This window comes from Ammodytes marinus (genome assembly GCF_949987685.1).
Source record: "Ammodytes marinus genome assembly, chromosome: 19".
NCBI lineage: Eukaryota > Metazoa > Chordata > Actinopteri > Uranoscopiformes > Ammodytidae > Ammodytes > Ammodytes marinus.
The window spans coordinates 24,179,109-24,195,164 of NC_137223.1; the positions used below are offsets into that span (position 1 = coordinate 24,179,109).

Consider the following 16,056-nt stretch of genomic DNA (forward strand, 5'->3'; position numbering starts at 1 on the left):
CTTCACAAAACGTATCCAGCACTAACAAATTCAAACGTGTGAATGTCGATAGTTAGCCTGCTATCGGTGTGTGAATGTGTGTTTGAATGGTAACGTGTAAATGGGAACAGGTCTCCCTTGAAAAAGAGTCTCCGGTCTCAATGGGATTTACCTGTATAAATAAAGGTTATAAAAAATAAAAATAAAAAAAACAAGTGACAAGTTGGTGAACAGTCCTACTGTATCCTGAAATAATATAGCTCAAAAGAAAGCACAATATTGGATGCAGTGTTAACCAAGGTCGCAGGAAAAATATGAATGCTAATCTAATTTTGTGTTTGCACAAAATACAAAACATTACACAGAGCCTGGGGGATGAGGTCTACACACAAATTATTTTTGCCCTTAAAGACTGAATCATAGCCACTATAATATGATTGATCTAGAGATGCATTGGAATAGTCTTAACTGTAAATAGCATTTTTTTCTTAATATAACATTTCAATGCAGAGTTTTCTTTAACAACCCAAATGGTATATGTATTAAACGGCTTGGATACTACTGATAACTGTATGATTTAAATCCCATCTCAGGTTGATGTTATATATATTCGTTCAACTGTAAATACATTACAGATTACAGTGTTAAATCTCCACTGTAATCAGGTAAAAACGGATTACACGTGATCAAAGCCAGCTTTCCTTTACACATTCTGCCTTTTTAACTGAATATAGCCCTGCTTTTTATTTCAATTTCAACTTCATCAGTGTTGATTGGGTATTTCGCCTTGTAAAAGTGGATTTAAATGTTATTTTTCTTTGCTCCTTTTTGCAATATTGACATTTCTTGGGTTTGATGGACGCGTTTCCGGCCCAGCATATTTTGCAACAGCGACGTGTGAATAGGGGTGGCCAGGAACTGTTAAAGAGGGGAAGTCCTTACTGGGTGTATTTCTTCTCGCTTGTCTCCTAAACCTCTTAACCTAAGGCGTATCAAACGTCTAAATAACAGTATTTTCACCGTTAAATTGGACTATTTCGGGGATTTTTAAGCTATTTGGTGTCGAATGAAACACCGGGACGCCCCCCCATTTTTGTATTTTGTCGTAACGCCCGAACGTCCAGCTGATTGCTTTGAGTGCGGTTCAATTATTATTCCACTTCAAACCTTAGCCGTTGGTTGTTTCACGTTAACGGAAGGGATTTTACCGACTTCTACTCCCCATTTTGTGGACTTTAAAACAACACTGGACATATATATTTAATTTTTTTGTCATAACTTGACAGTTGGACCCTTTTTTTTCGTCTTCGCCGGGCCCCATTTAAAAAAAACCCGACCAGGCCTCGGACTCATCCCCAAGCCTAACGTTTTTCATATATCGTTTTTTGTGTGTGTTGGAAGTCATGGGAGACACTAGTGAACGAAGCAAACCTCCCAGTATACCTCCCCGGTGTCCGTGTGGATTTTGGGGGTAAGTTAAAGGCTAAAACCTTGATCTAAACTACTAAATTGTCTTGTTATTTTAACACTACAACGGTTGAAATCTGCCCAACGGGTTCAACTAGTCCCAATGCCATTGTTGTTGTTCTGTTGTGCAGGCCGAGGGTGGGGGGTTGGGAAGTTAGCTGATAAAATAAACCCTGCTAGCTTTGAAAACTAGCCGTATTTCCACTGGTTTAAACCTCTTTAACGAAGCCTTTGTCCCTTAACTCGCTTTCCGGGTCGTTTTTGTCGTGTTAAACGGTTGATTTTTAGGCATTTTGTGACCCCAGGAGATGACGAGCCCGAGATAGGCTAACAGGATGATTTATTGCCAGCAGGTTCCTCTTTAAAAAACAGCCCTGTTTTTTTAATTTTTCTCGAATCACCAACGGCTGACACGTTATTTCGGTTAACATCTACAACCGTGCTAAGCTAACTAGCCCTATTTCATAAATTATATCGTTATTTTACACCCTTTTACATTCGCTTGTCCTGTCAAGTGGTTGGATGTGTGTTGCATACCGGATGTGATTCACTGATGTCTCTCTTGTGTTGCCCCATATGAGAAATGACGACATTTTAGCCTTTAATCTAGTCAACAATGACACTCAAACATTACAGTGGACAACTATACAAAAAGCTGTTTGTTTAAGCTAGCTGTATAGGCTAGCTCTTGCACTATAGCCTAGCCTAGGCCCTTTTTTTCAATTTCTTATCAATTGGTTAGTCAAACACAGTAGGCCTAGTACAGTTAAAAACTCACACAAGTTATTGTTGAATTCATAAAGAGGTACACATAGACTAAGGCTCATATCATTCATACATGAAAGGGATACATGGATGTTAGCCTAGTTAGTTGTTGCAAGGAAGCAGGGAAGAAAGACATTACAATAAGTGTCATGTCATTACTGAGCACCATAGCTACATTTAATACTTTAACTACAATATAATGAGTAATTTAGTCGGTGTGTGTGTGTGTGGCAACTGATACTTTTTTTTAGTTAAATGTACATGTACCAAAAGCTGATGATCATGTATTGTAGACAAGCAGTAACTAGCCAATAACTGTTACATAATTGGCCAGGTTTAAAAAAAAAAAAATCCTTTATTACCCTCATTTGTACAACTGTAGTCGATAATGTAATACTATACTTATATTACTCTCTTTAATTTTGATATATTGGCTATGAAGTCACACATTGCTTTACTTTATTCTTCGTAAAATATTTTGTTATAAAACCTGACCTCTCAAACACCCCTACTCTACATTATGGATGAAAAGTTATTACGATATTGGTTCAGATTAAGTTATTGGCAAGTTACTTCATTGTCGTTTGCTACATGGTGGCATCCCATTCTTTCTATAAAGTGAAATACAACCAGTTAAACAATAGTAGTAAGACAATAGGCCCCTTCCCAAGGTACAAATTATTAATACTAAACATTGTCATATGACTTTTATCGTTTTGTTTTCAACACCCCATCCCATCCCCCCCTCTACTCAATGGCTTTCATTTTGTATTGTCAACGTAAGGCAAACTGGGACCATTTAACCCCACCTGTCAATGTCAGGTGACAGGAATGGCAGCAGTGGTGTGTGTGTGTGTGTGACTGTGTGTGTGTGTGAGAGAGAGAGACTGTGTGTGTGTGTGAGAGAGACTGTGTGTGTGTGTGGGGCTCAGAATAACACCTGGCCCGGGGCACACACACATGTCACTGGGACTCAAAGCCTCTTTTAAACCATCTTGAATGAGGTTTACGTTAAGTATTCTCCGAGGGACAGAATTCTCTATCGGAGCTGGTTTTATAAGGCGTGGATGGATTACTCTGACAGCATTAATGACATGTGTCTATGACATTCGCCAGCACTAAGTACACTGAGTTTTTCTATGTGGTTTAAAGGAATACTTCACCCATACGGAACCAGCGTTCTATCATTATAAAATCACTATTATAATATAATGAATGAGGTTTTTCTTCTCTCAGTCTTCCCTTGGCCCAGCTGTCCTGTTAATCCTAACCCTTACTGTGATGTCACAAGAAGGAAACTGTAGGGTTAGACCAGTGGTTCTCAAACTTTTTTTGTCATTCCCCACTTTGGAGATGGGGGATATTTTCGAGCCCCACCGTTCCCCGATAGCGTCAACAAAATAGCAACTAAGTGGGTCAGGCTTAAAAGTTTAAAATTTATTGAAATAAAATCAAGGAATACAATTCAAAAATAGAGAAAATATGAACATTTGTGTCATTACTTTGCAATCTGAGCCCAAAAACAATGAGCAAGTCAGTATGTGAGTCTTAGGCCTGCATTGGTGGCTGCAATGAGCCTGTTTTGCTCTGCACATACTTTCAAAAGAGGGCTGAAGGCTCAATACTGCATCTCAAGTAGGGATGGAGGTCGCTACTTTTTATTGATATCGATATCATTATCGAGTCTCCTTAACAATTTGAGTCCTTATCGATACCACTATCCATACTTTTCTATTATTTTGTTGAAAGATAACTGGTATTATTGCTTTAATTGCCTATAAGATGATCAGAGCTCAAGATAGGACGTTAAACAGGTCATAATTCCATATTTACTATCTATTTTATATTGCTGGGGAAACAAGTTTTTCACCAAAACCATATTATTCAAGTTTCTCGCGGAAACCTATTTTTTTTATTTTTTGTGTTACATTTGAACACACCATGATGACCTTTTATAGACATTTGCCTAATATTACCGAGCCGACCTGAACACAACATATTTGACACCGTTAGCAACTTTTTTTTAAGCTAACTAGCTCTATATCCTGCCGATTTTAACATGGATTTGAAAACTGGATTACTATTTTTAACTGACGGGACTTTCTCCACCGTCCGGTTGTCTGATTACCACCGCTGCTTTGAATGACTGTTGATGCGCACGGTGCCGACTCGGACTCCGAGCCCGACTGCACACCGTCTGATGCAGCAGCAGCTGACAGGTTTTTTTTTAACTATACGAGACTGAGTGGGAGGAGTTTGAAGGTAAGACAGTTGAAGGTAGGCCTACAACACTTTTATATGCAGTCTATGAAGAAAAGAGACAAATCTCCGCTATGAGCTCAAAGACGCACTACAACACCTTGTCTCATTGTGAGCCCCGCTGTATGATCTGTGTGTGTGTGTGTGTGTGTGTGTGTGTGTGTGTGATCAGCTCCTATCCTCACAAAGTGTGGAGAACAATCGCGCTTTCTTTGGTCGGGTTTTGATGAAATTGACCCCAATCACAACCTCTGTCAAAACTTTGTTTAGTTCGGGGATGAGCTGCCTTGACGCTGCGGCGCTTCCCAGTGAATGACACAGTGTGTCCATTGCGCATCTGGCGCCACACTGTTTATTAGTGATTGCGCCTGGCCCGCGCGCTGAACCGATGATTTCGGCTTCTGTTCTATCCACGTTATTATGGTTTTTATGTGTTAATTGAAGAAGGGGAATAGCAGGGGCTCTCCTCCACTCCTCCAACTCACGCTGGGAAACGGTAAAAAAAAACATATATTAAAATATTTCTAAAAACTATGAACCACGGATGTGGACACATATTCCTCCCGTTCGTTGCGCCCCACCTGTCATGTCTCTATTCCCCACCGGTGGGGCGCGCCCCACACTTTGAGAACCACTGGGTTAGACAGTGAGACCATAAAACACTCTTTCTGCCTTTTCTCAGGCTAAGATGATCCGATTTAAATTTGTTTTGCACATTTATACAAAATAGGATCTCCGAGTTCAATACACCTTCATATTCCAACCGGTGAAGTAGGCCTTTAAGCAGTTTCAGAGATCATTTATAGTAAGATCGCACTGTTAAACTAGAGTAGGGGAGGCTGCTCGATTGTGAATAAAATCATGGTTGCAATTATTTCGAATGATATTGAGATCCTGATTTTAATTTTTTTTCTTACACAATATTTTTTTTTTTTTAAACATCATGCATTTTGTGACTTAAAAAAAAACAGTATTTTTAACAGTTGATTTGTCTTGCATTTAAATATAGTTCAGCTGTAAACATTAAAACACGACCTGGCTTAGAGGCTTGACTCGACTTGAAAACGTTATCTTGTAAAAGTCGATTAACTTATTTTCATAATTTTTGGGGGCAAAATTATAATTGCGAAAAAAATTAATATTTAAATAAATCAGACAATTATAGAGATATTATGGGTGGTAGGATGGCCTAGTGGAAAGGTGGCTGACCAGTAACCATGAGGTCTCTGGTTCCTCCAAGTAACCATAAGGTCTCTGGTTCCTCCTTCCAGTAACCATGAGGTCTCTGGTTCCTCCTCCCAGTAACCATAAGGTCTCTGGTTCCTCCTCCCAGTAACCATGAGGTCTCTGGTTCCTCCTCCCAGTAACCATGAGGTCTCTGGTTCCTCCTCCCAGTTACCATGAGGTCTCTGGTTCCTCCTCCCAGTTACCATGAGGTCTCTGGTTCCTCCTCCCAGTTACCATGAGGTCTCTGGTTCCTCCTCCCAGTAACCATGAGGTCTCTGGTTCCTCCTCCCAGTTACCATGAGGTCTCTGGTTGGTTCCCCGGCATTGGACTGGAGGGTGTTAGTTATAAAACTAGTGGTGGCTGCTATAACATCTACAGTGCCACCATCTCTACCATTGTGTCCTTGAGCAAGACACTTAACCCCAAAACTGCTCCAGGGGCGCTGTACTATGGCTGACCCTGTGCTCTGACCCCCTCTGGAGTGTGGTGACTTGAGAGGGGAGATGAGAAAAGACCCATTCCAATATGCCCTGTGTACAAATCATCATCATCATCATCATCATCATCATCAACCTTTATTTAAACAGTCAAAAATTGCTAAGAAACAATGTCTTATTTAAGCAATGGCCTGAATGACTAATAAAGAACTTACATTGACCATATTTTCAGCCCCCTTGAGTTAAATCATTTCCCAGAGGTCAAGGTGTAAGCCATGTGTCTTATCTTGTTTGTATTCCACGGTGCATTCTCTTATCTGTAATCAGCTGTTTTTAAAGCCTCCACTCAAGACATTCGACCTGTTTGTTGCTGCTTTTCTCCCGTCATAATCAGACATCCCATCTAGTATGTAAGTCAGAGTGTTACCCGTACCTCGGTGGATGTGGGGTGGACAATGTTAGTTAATACCTCTTGGCTACATTAGGTTTCATTTGTGTATGTGTATGCTGTAATACTCTTTTTTATTTTTTTTACTTTATAAACGTGTGGATAGAGCACGTAGTACGCGTACCATATTGGCTAAGGCCTTGTTGCAGTGGTCGTGGGTTCGAATCCGACCCGTGGACCTTTACTGCAGGTCACCCCCCCCCCCTCTCTCTCTCTGTCTCCCCATTTCAACTATATACTATCTAATATAGCTTGAAAATGCAAAAAAATAAATCTTAAAAATGTTTGTTAGAAGTTTGTTTCTCCGGCTATGGTGGATTACATCATAGGTTATAATGTGTTATCGGCCTTACCTTACATTTGTGAATGGGAGGGCTCATTTCTAAGTTTGTAAACTTAAGACAAAGCATAATCATTTAGTGTTTAGTATTTAAGGCCTTTCTTCCCACCACATTTCATAGGAATGTATGTATTCATAGATAATCAGCTGTGTGCGTCTGTACTGTGGCCTTAGTTACATAGTTCCCGTAGGAACAATGATGTGAACACACTCCCTAGTTCCAGCTTCTGTACCATTGACACAGCGCACACACACAGCCGACTGGAACAGCTGCTTTGGAAATGCCCAGACGGTTATGGGAAAGAAATGACATGACTTTCTTTTTTTTTAAGATAATTTTTTGACATTTTCTCTTTATTAGACTTATTTTGGGGAGACAGATTTGACATGGGGCAAAGCGGGAAAGACATGACATGACAAACCTGTAGTGAGGGAAGACCTACCACATACCAACCACCAAGAAAAAGTACACTTTATTTATTTATTTTTTTTTTTTAAGATATTTTTTGGCATTTTCTCTTTTATTAGACAGATTTTGTTGAGACATATTTGACATGGGGGAAAGAGGGGAAGACATGCCATGACATACCTGTAGTAAGCAAGTGGGACCATCAACAACCACAATAAACTTTTGAAGAATTAAGGAATTTGGATAATCGTGACACCCCCCCTATCTTTTTATATAATGTTTTTAAAATGAATAATAAAAATAAAAATGCAGGTTGCACAGTGGTTAGAGTGTCCCCCACAGAGTCACAGCAGACCCGGGTTCGAAGTCGAACTGACCCGGGTCGTTCTCTGCATGTCATTCCCCTCTTTGCCCCAGTTCAACTCTCTCTCTACCACTGTCCGTCCGCTAAAATGACAATGCATTCCCCTGTGTTTGTCGTGGCTTCTCTGCCACAGTTAACAAAAATTGCCCGTCATAGCAACAAAAAAAAAAAATATGAATGTTTCAAATCCCTGTTGTTTGTGTTGAACATTCTCATAGTAGGCTGGCTAACTGTGCAGACATGACTGAGGCAGACAGGCAGGCAGGCAGACAGACAGACAGAGGGCTTTTGCAGGACCTTAACTGTAAGTGTAAACCCTGCTGCATCCATTACACCTCCTAGGGATGTGAAAATGGGACTGCCCGCACTGCTCGCATATTGGAAGCTTTTCGTGGAATGGTTGTTAAATCATTAAGGCGACTAAACTCAATATTGGTGATGTTACAGTCGACATTATGTTCCCCCCCAAAACAGACGTTCTCTTCCCCCGTCATCTGGATACCGGTCGTCCTAACTTGGATTTATTGGCACAAAGGCCCGATAATGACATAACAACAAAAATTAAGAGAAGAAATGGATGCTGAGATGAAAGATTAGGACTATGAGTGATTATAAAAGAGGTTGTGATGTAATTGTCATTGGAGATATTGGAACAAAGTGGGTAAGGTCGTATAGCAATGTCTGTTCTGGAGGCAGGTACCGGTGAAAACAAAAGAAAGTCTTATTTTACCTAGCGTCATATTTAGTTTGTTAAAAAGATAATGTCTGATAAAGTCAATGACGTTCATTTTCTCCCCTGTCTCCTCAGGTCCAGTAAAACCATGAACCTCTGCTCCAAATGTTTTGCCGGTAAGTGGATTTTTATTTTTTTTTAACCTTTATTTATACAGGTAAATCCTATTGAGTCCGGAGACTCTTTTGCAAGGGAGACCTGTTTTCCTTTCCCACGTTACCATTCACACACACATTCATACACCGATAGCAGCAGGCTAACTATCGACATTCACACGAGGCAAGGTGGGTGAAGTGTCTTGCCCAAGGACACAACAACTATGACACAGGTGGCAGGGGGCGGGGATCGAACCTCCAACCTTTTGATCATCAGCCGACCCGCTCTACCAACTGAGCCACAGTCGCCCCAAATTTTTGATGACAATGACAATGCTCACTAAAAATCAAATGAAAAAAAAAATAATTGTAAAAGTCATACCACATTTAAAGGTGGAGTCAGTGCCTGTCTGTGCACTGAACAATAGTCCTGTTAATACACAGCCTAGGCTCTGTAAACAGGTTTTTTTTTAACAAAGCAGGGTATGAAAACATAGGGGCCTACTGTAGCTAGCAACATGCCCGTTAGCCCCAGAGTCTAAAGGGCTGGATTATTATTTTATTTTTTTTCGTGAAGTACGGTTAGGTAGCGGATCATGAGGAGATATTCACTGATTTTCACAAAGTGATTTTGACAACAAGCGTTCTCCAGAATCACTGACTACACCTTTTTTAAAGTCATCAATGGGTTGACTTTGGGCCTTTGCACTCTATATACGACTAGATGGTATGTGGTACTATGCACCGATCAGATTGATTGATGAGATCGGGTGAAAATGGGTCCGATCCATAAGGCCAGTCCATTAACTCCGTTTCAATGTATACAGGGTCAATTATATCAATGCTACACACTCACAGGCATACACAACACACTATAGATTTTCCGTAAACAATCAATTGTATGGAGGTTACACACAGCATGGAAGCATGAGAAAGAAAGCTTAATATATATTTATTTGACTTTTCATTTTATTTTTGCATTTGTTACTAGTACTACAACCCTTTTTTATATATTTTTTTGGACAATAGCGGTAGTGTTTTTACTACGCCAGCTGTTGTTCCTGTGTGAGTGTATACCCATGACAAAGGCATTAAGAAAAACTATGATTTATTTGCACTGATGGTCTCGTTTGCTGTTACATGTCATTTACGATCATCAGAGTAAAAACAAGACCGTTTCAGAAATATTAAAGTTCCTCGTTGCACCTTTTTTTTTAATGAAGAAAGTTTTGCTTTTTTTTGGGGGTGCCCTTAGCTCAGTTGGTAGGGCGTTCCCCCCCTCCCCCCCATGGGCCTCGGCCAGCAGCGGACCCGGGTTCAATTCCAGCCCGCGGTCGTTCTCGGCATGTCGCTCCCCTCTCTGCCCCATTTCAACTCTGTCTCTACACTATCAATAAAAGCATAAAACTGCCAAGAAAAAATATCTTAAAAAAAAAAAGTTTTGCTTTTTCCTCTCAGCTTCTTGACATTACCACACGGCCAATTTAAAGTTATAAAATGTCACAGAGTTTGCGTTGAGTTTGGTGCGGTGGGTTGAGGGTTTCCCTGCAGTGCTGTCTGTGGCCATAGCAACCTCTGCATCACAGACACAGACAGACAGACAGACAGACAGACAGACAGACAGACAGACAGACAGACAGACAGACAGACAGACAGACAGACAGACAGACAGTGTGGTGCTCGGAATAGACTGAATACACCCGAGTATCGAGGCTACAGAAGTGGGTTAGTTCTTGTGTGGAGGCGGAAAGAACTGGAATCTAGGCTGGTCTCTCTCTCACCCCAACACCGGAGGGATACAGTGGATCCATAGAGTCTCCGATTAGCATTATATAGACGGGTCTGGATGTTTTAGTACAGGCAGTAAGTTAACTTGTTGAGAGGAAGAGATTTAATAAACGGTTTAATTTGGTGCATTTAGTGCTTGGAAATGGAAGGCTTGGAATGTAGTCATTCACATGCATATAAATACACGCAATGCAATGTCAAAGAGCAAAAAAACTTATCACCTAAAGTCATCAATATATGCTTGCATGAAATTGCTTTATTATGTAAAAACATCAATAATGTTTAAGTTTTGTGCATACTTGCACTTGCTGCATATAATTAAATTTAAAAAAAAAAATAATAATCTTTTCGGCGGTTTGGGGCGCTCATGGTGTAGTGGTTAGAGCGCTCCAGGGGTAGGGGTAGCTGACCCTGCGCTCTGACCCCCTCTGTACTGTGGGAACTTGAGAGGGGATATGAGAAAAGACATATTTCAATTGTGTAGATTGACTTATAAAGAAAACATAACTTAATAAACTAACTTACCTCTCTGTCCTTTCCCCCAGACGTCGGTCAGAAGCCGGCTGGAGAGGACTGCCCTTCTAAGCCCCTCCCCCTCCCCAGCCCGGCCAGCAGCAGCCAATCGGGAGCCTTCGTCAGCGAGAGCAGCAGCCAATCACTAGTGTCCACCACGTCGCCGCCCTCCGGCCCAGAGCTGCCCTCCACCGAGGAGCCCTCGCCATCGTTTACCACAGCACGGGAAGGTGAGACGGGTTCACACATTCACACAAAGCCCTACTAAAGTCCTCCCTCCTATGCTCAACATGTATACTACATACTGTCTAGTCTACTTAAAGCTGGGGTATATGATTTGGGGAGAAAAATGCTAGTTGGGATAGAGATTCGAATCCAAATACCTCAACCGCTCCACTTGTTCCCTATGGTCCCTCCCTGACACGCTCTACACCAACAACGTTGTGCCAAAGTGAATGGACAGTCCCAACAGCCAATAAGAACAGAAAATCGGAGCCTCATTGGACATTGGTCAAAGTGTACAGCTCATGTTAACTTTGACCAATCAGAAATCATATACCCCAGCTTTAACCATCGATTGTGTATGCGAGTTTCGTCGGACCGTTTACACTAAAGTATACAGAAGCAATAAAGAAAACTTCCATGTCGTTGGAAAATGCGTTGTGGGGCGGTTGAGTAGGAAAAGTATCCTATCGATCAGTTGCAATGATTTGCAATAAATACAGGGATTAAGAAGTGGTCTTTTTTTTTTTAAAGAAACCAAAAATTATGAAATGTTTACCGTGTTAAGTCGTCAGCGTCACTTCATAATGGTGGTTCATAACACATTAATTCCATGTAGTATTTTAGCTATTGTATGATGTTTTATTCCCCTTAACATGAATGCATGGTATAGGAATAGACAGTTAACCATCCCAGTCTCTCACACTGTCTCTTGGTGGTCCCTCTCCAGGCGTCTCGTCCACAGAAACAGCCCAGGGAACACTCTGCACACCCACAAAACGGCCCCGAGAATCAGGTACAGCCGCCCTCTCCCTCCCCTCTGCCACGATGGGGCTGTTTGAGCGCTAACACTAAAGCTAATGCTAAGTCTCTTTGACAGTCTTATTTGACGTTTTCAATGGAAATTATTGTTTTATTTTGTAAAATGTTTCACCCCATCACTTTTATTATTATTATTATTATGGTTATTTTTTTTAAATACAGTAAAGTCCAACAAAATTAAGAGAAATATATATTTTTTAATCAGTTTGAAAATATATAAAATATTTTTTTTTGTTTTTAAGAAAAATTGATAGAAAATTATTTATAAAAACCTGTGTGCCTTTTCTTCCAGAGTCGGGCTCGGAGAGTGAGGAGTCTCCAGAGAAGCGTCCCCGGGCGGAGGGGGAGGAGGGGGGCAGCGAGTCGCCCCGCGGGGGGAAGACCAAGCAGAAGAACCGCCGCCGCTGCTTCCGCTGCCAAACCAAACTAGAGCTGGTGCAGCAGGAGCTGGGATCCTGCCGCTGTGGTCAGTACCTACACCTTAACCGGCAACAGGCAGCTGATTTAGTTAGTGTAGATTAGCCTTTTACTGCTCCCTTGTATATTTTCACTGGCCCTGTAGCCAAAATATATATAGTTCTTCTGAATATTGGTGATTATTATATGTACAGCATTGAATTTCCCTTTAGATTTGGTTTCTTTTCTTTTCTTTTAGTTAGATGAAATGTTGATATATTACAAATGATATACAGTTAACCATGTTGTATTTTACAAAAACGCACTAACTGTGACTGGCCAATCAACTTGCCCTGCCTATCGTATTACTGCCCCGGGCCAGCGGGCCATGGGATGTACGCTGCCTGTCTGTACTGTGTGTGAACTGAAAAGAAAATCCAGATTTTGACAACAAGCGCTTTCCAGAATCACTGACTCCATCTTTTAAGGCTGTACATTAACAGTGGTGTAACTACTTGTATCTTAGTCCTAAACTAACCGTACAGTAATGCTTATTCTCTCCTTTCTGCCTCCCACAGGCTATGTGTTCTGCATGCTGCACCGTCTCCCCGAGCAACACGACTGTCTGTTTGACCACCTGGGCCGCGGGCGCGAGGAGGCCGTGCTCAAGATGGTGAAGCTGGACCGCAAGGTGGGACGGTCCTGCCAACGCATCGGAGAAGAATGCTCCTGATTGGTCTAAATAACACCTCCGTAGAGAAACCAGCCAATCGGTGGAGAGATGGAGAGATGACAACGCGCTTACGAAGATGAGAGAGAAAGAGAGAGGAGATTTTTTTGGAGAGGGGGGTTGATTGACAGGGACAAATGGGGTTTATTGGGACAGGGGAGGGAGGGAGGGGAAGAGAGGTTGTAATATCCTGCATTTGAACTTTTGACAATTCTTGACTATTCTGAAAAAAAATTCTGGATCTGAGCTTGCTGCCGGCCGACGCCATTTTGGATTTCTGATTTTTATTTTATTTTTTTTTCCTGAGAGGGACGTTCCAACGTTTGGACTCAACTCATTGGACATCGGACAAACAGGCTGCAGCCCTATTGGTTGTTTTTTTGAGGAGACGCGTTCAGTATCGCATGTTCACACACACATAGAGACGGACGCACACACACACACACTCACTCACACAGCCGCATACACAACACACACACATGTTAGAACACAGGCGCAGACACACACACACACACACACACACACGCACACACGCACACACACAGCCTTAACCCAACACACCTTACCCCACTACCAGTCTTCAGAGGCCAACGCAGACACGGGTCCAGTTAAATCCTAACTTCATGCACAGCAGCGCCGCTATCTCTATCGCCACAATTTTTCCATCCTCTTTGCTCACACTTCTAACTCTGTGTGTGTGTGTGTGTTTCTTTAATTCAAATATTTTTTTCCAGCAGTACAGGAAATCATGGAATATGAACCGTTGTAGCGTTATCGGCAGAACTAAACCGTATGGACAATTTTCACTTTTTTTTTGTTTATTGGAATCTCCTTCATTTTTTTCTTTCCTGGTCGCGGGAGACCACTCCTCAGGTTCGACATCGAAGGGGTTGGAGTATCAAACCTGTTAACCCCGCCTTCCTCTCTTTCGTATTCTACCACTTTTCCCCTTCCACAACGGTCCATGTTAACGGCAGCACTAGACTGTGTGTGCGTGTGTGTTCGTGCATTGGTACCTATAGCAACAACAACTTACTACAGTGTATTGGGCGCACGGTTGAGTGTGGTAAACGTTAGGCACTCTGATTTGATTACTATTTTTATTTTATTTTTTCTCCCTTTCGTGTGGTTGTCAGGGTGATTTGCTTTTTGTTTTTACTGGTTTAAGCAATGGCCGGTCGTAAAGGACAATACAGCCTATCCCTGCCTCTGCTCACACGGACTGTTGACAAAAAAAAAAAAAAAATTAATATTTAAAAAAAAACACAACACTTATGGACAAGAGTCACATGGATATCTGGACACCCTCTTCTCCCTCTCCTCTTTTCCTTCATCCCCCTTTTTTTCAATGAATGAGTAGGACTGTTGTTTAACATACAAGGGGGGCAATGCGACTGATTTTTTTTTTTTTTATTATTATTTGTTCCCCAAAAAATGCCATGTAATCATTTATATAAAGCAGACGCCACTCATCTCTCTAGTTGTAGACGATCGGTCGAGAGTGCTAAACGGAATACTTTGACGATTACTTAACTCACTACCCTTTTAAAAATCGCTATATAATTTATTTCTTACGTTTAATGGGGGTAGGATTTAGGTGTCGCTTACATTTTTTTTTCTCTAGATCGGGGATATCTAATTTTGTAACATATTAATTCCAATTTGTATCATTTAACTTTATTGTTTAACATTATTCGGGCCTCGTTTATGCTAGTGAACTTTCATTAAATCAAAACAGAGAGAGATAGATGGAGAAATAGAGAGAGAGAGAGAGAGAGGAGGGAAAGAAAGAAAGAGAGAGGGAGGGAGAGAGCGAGAGAGATGGTGTTTGTCCCACAGTTTAAATCAGTGATTTCATATTCATACACGGCATGATTTGAAATATTTACCCAAAAGCTGGTTAACTTTTGAGAAGTTATAATATAATAAAATAAATAAATAAATGAACTAGGGTTAGAAGAATAACACCAGCCACAATGTGGATACGTTTAAAATTCAGCAAAGTTACCAATCATGATTTGGACGTCAAACGTGCGGCGGTCCAATTTGTATTTTTCCTTTTATTTTTTTGGACCGCGTCAAATTTATTGGAAAAATTGATTGCAGACATTTCTTCAAGAAATTCAAAAAAAGTTCATGTGTTGACATCACAGAAATAACCTGTGAACTCTTAAATTTTATTTTTTTTTCAAAATGTGTTATTATTATTTTTGGTTGTCAATCATTTGTCGACCCTCTGCTCCTCAAACTTGCCCTCACCAGTCTGACTGCTTTGGACTCTATGCTGTGCATATGGTTCAAATAAACACACACACACACAAACACACTCTATCTCTCTTCTTCCTTCTTTAAGGGGTGTTCTACCAAAATCAACTTTTTAGTTTTTGTTTTGTTTGTGATTGTTGCAGAAGCTTACTTACCCCCCCACCCGCCCTCTATCGCCCCTCTCCTCTCTCTTCAAATTATAATGTGTTTTGACATTTGGCACGCATTGTTAGGTGCATTTAAAAAAAAATTAATAAAGTATAATAAGTTGTGATTTGTCTAATACAGGTACGGAACCTCCAATAAATCAATAAATGTACTTTGCAGCGTCACAGAAAGTGCAATTGTTGAACGCTGAGAAGAACTGAGAAATGATGATGATGATGAAGCAGCAAATATTTTTTTCTTGGGAATGTCAAGAAAATCAAAAAAGAAAAGCGGAATATTTTTTTTTTTTGCAATTTTGCAATTTTGTTGGCAAAAGTTGATTTGGGTGGAAGAGCCCTTTATAACCAAGACACACCACTTTAAACTATGCTAATAATTCCTCATGCACAAGTTGTTGTTTCTCCCTCTTACACACCTCTCCGCAAACCCCTTGAGAACACAGTGAATGGATGGAAGGGATCGAAAATAGTTCATGGCTGGTTCTTTATTTTGATATGTTAAAGATGATGAAAAAAAAAACTTGTTCAATATTTTTTTTTTTTTTTTTTTTTTTTTTGGAGTGCTAATTTGAAATGGAAGAAAATTTAATTATCTTTCTATCTGTACCTTTTTAGAGAAAAGAAAATTA

General features: G+C 40.7%; 1 protein-coding gene across 1 annotated transcript; it reads left to right on the top strand.

The window, feature by feature from the left end:
- The first annotated feature begins 954 nt into the window (after positions 1 to 954).
- Positions 955 to 13,085, top strand: zfand3 (zinc finger, AN1-type domain 3). The gene is made up of 6 exons (XM_080047441.1): positions 955 to 1,450; positions 8,505 to 8,545; positions 10,858 to 11,055; positions 11,778 to 11,843; positions 12,162 to 12,335; positions 12,844 to 13,085. Exons 1-6 carry the CDS (start codon positions 1,383 to 1,385, stop codon positions 12,996 to 12,998), a joined length of 702 nt encoding a protein of 233 aa, XP_079903567.1. The 5' UTR covers positions 955 to 1,382; the 3' UTR covers positions 12,999 to 13,085.
- The last annotated feature ends 2,971 nt before the right edge of the window (positions 13,086 to 16,056 follow it).

What these genes read in the sequence shown, in the direction of transcription:
- zfand3 (XM_080047441.1), top strand. Translation starts at nt 1,383, where the DNA reads ATGGGAGACACTAGTGAACGAAGCAAACCTCCCAGTATACCTCCCCGG. An exon ending in TGTCCGTGTGGATTTTGGGG is followed by an intron (nt 1,451 to 8,504) that starts GTAAGTTAAAGG and finishes CTGTCTCCTCAG; the next exon opens with GTCCAGTAAAACCATGAACC. An exon ending in GTTTACCACAGCACGGGAAG is followed by an intron (nt 11,056 to 11,777) that starts GTGAGACGGGTT and finishes GTCCCTCTCCAG; the next exon opens with GCGTCTCGTCCACAGAAACA.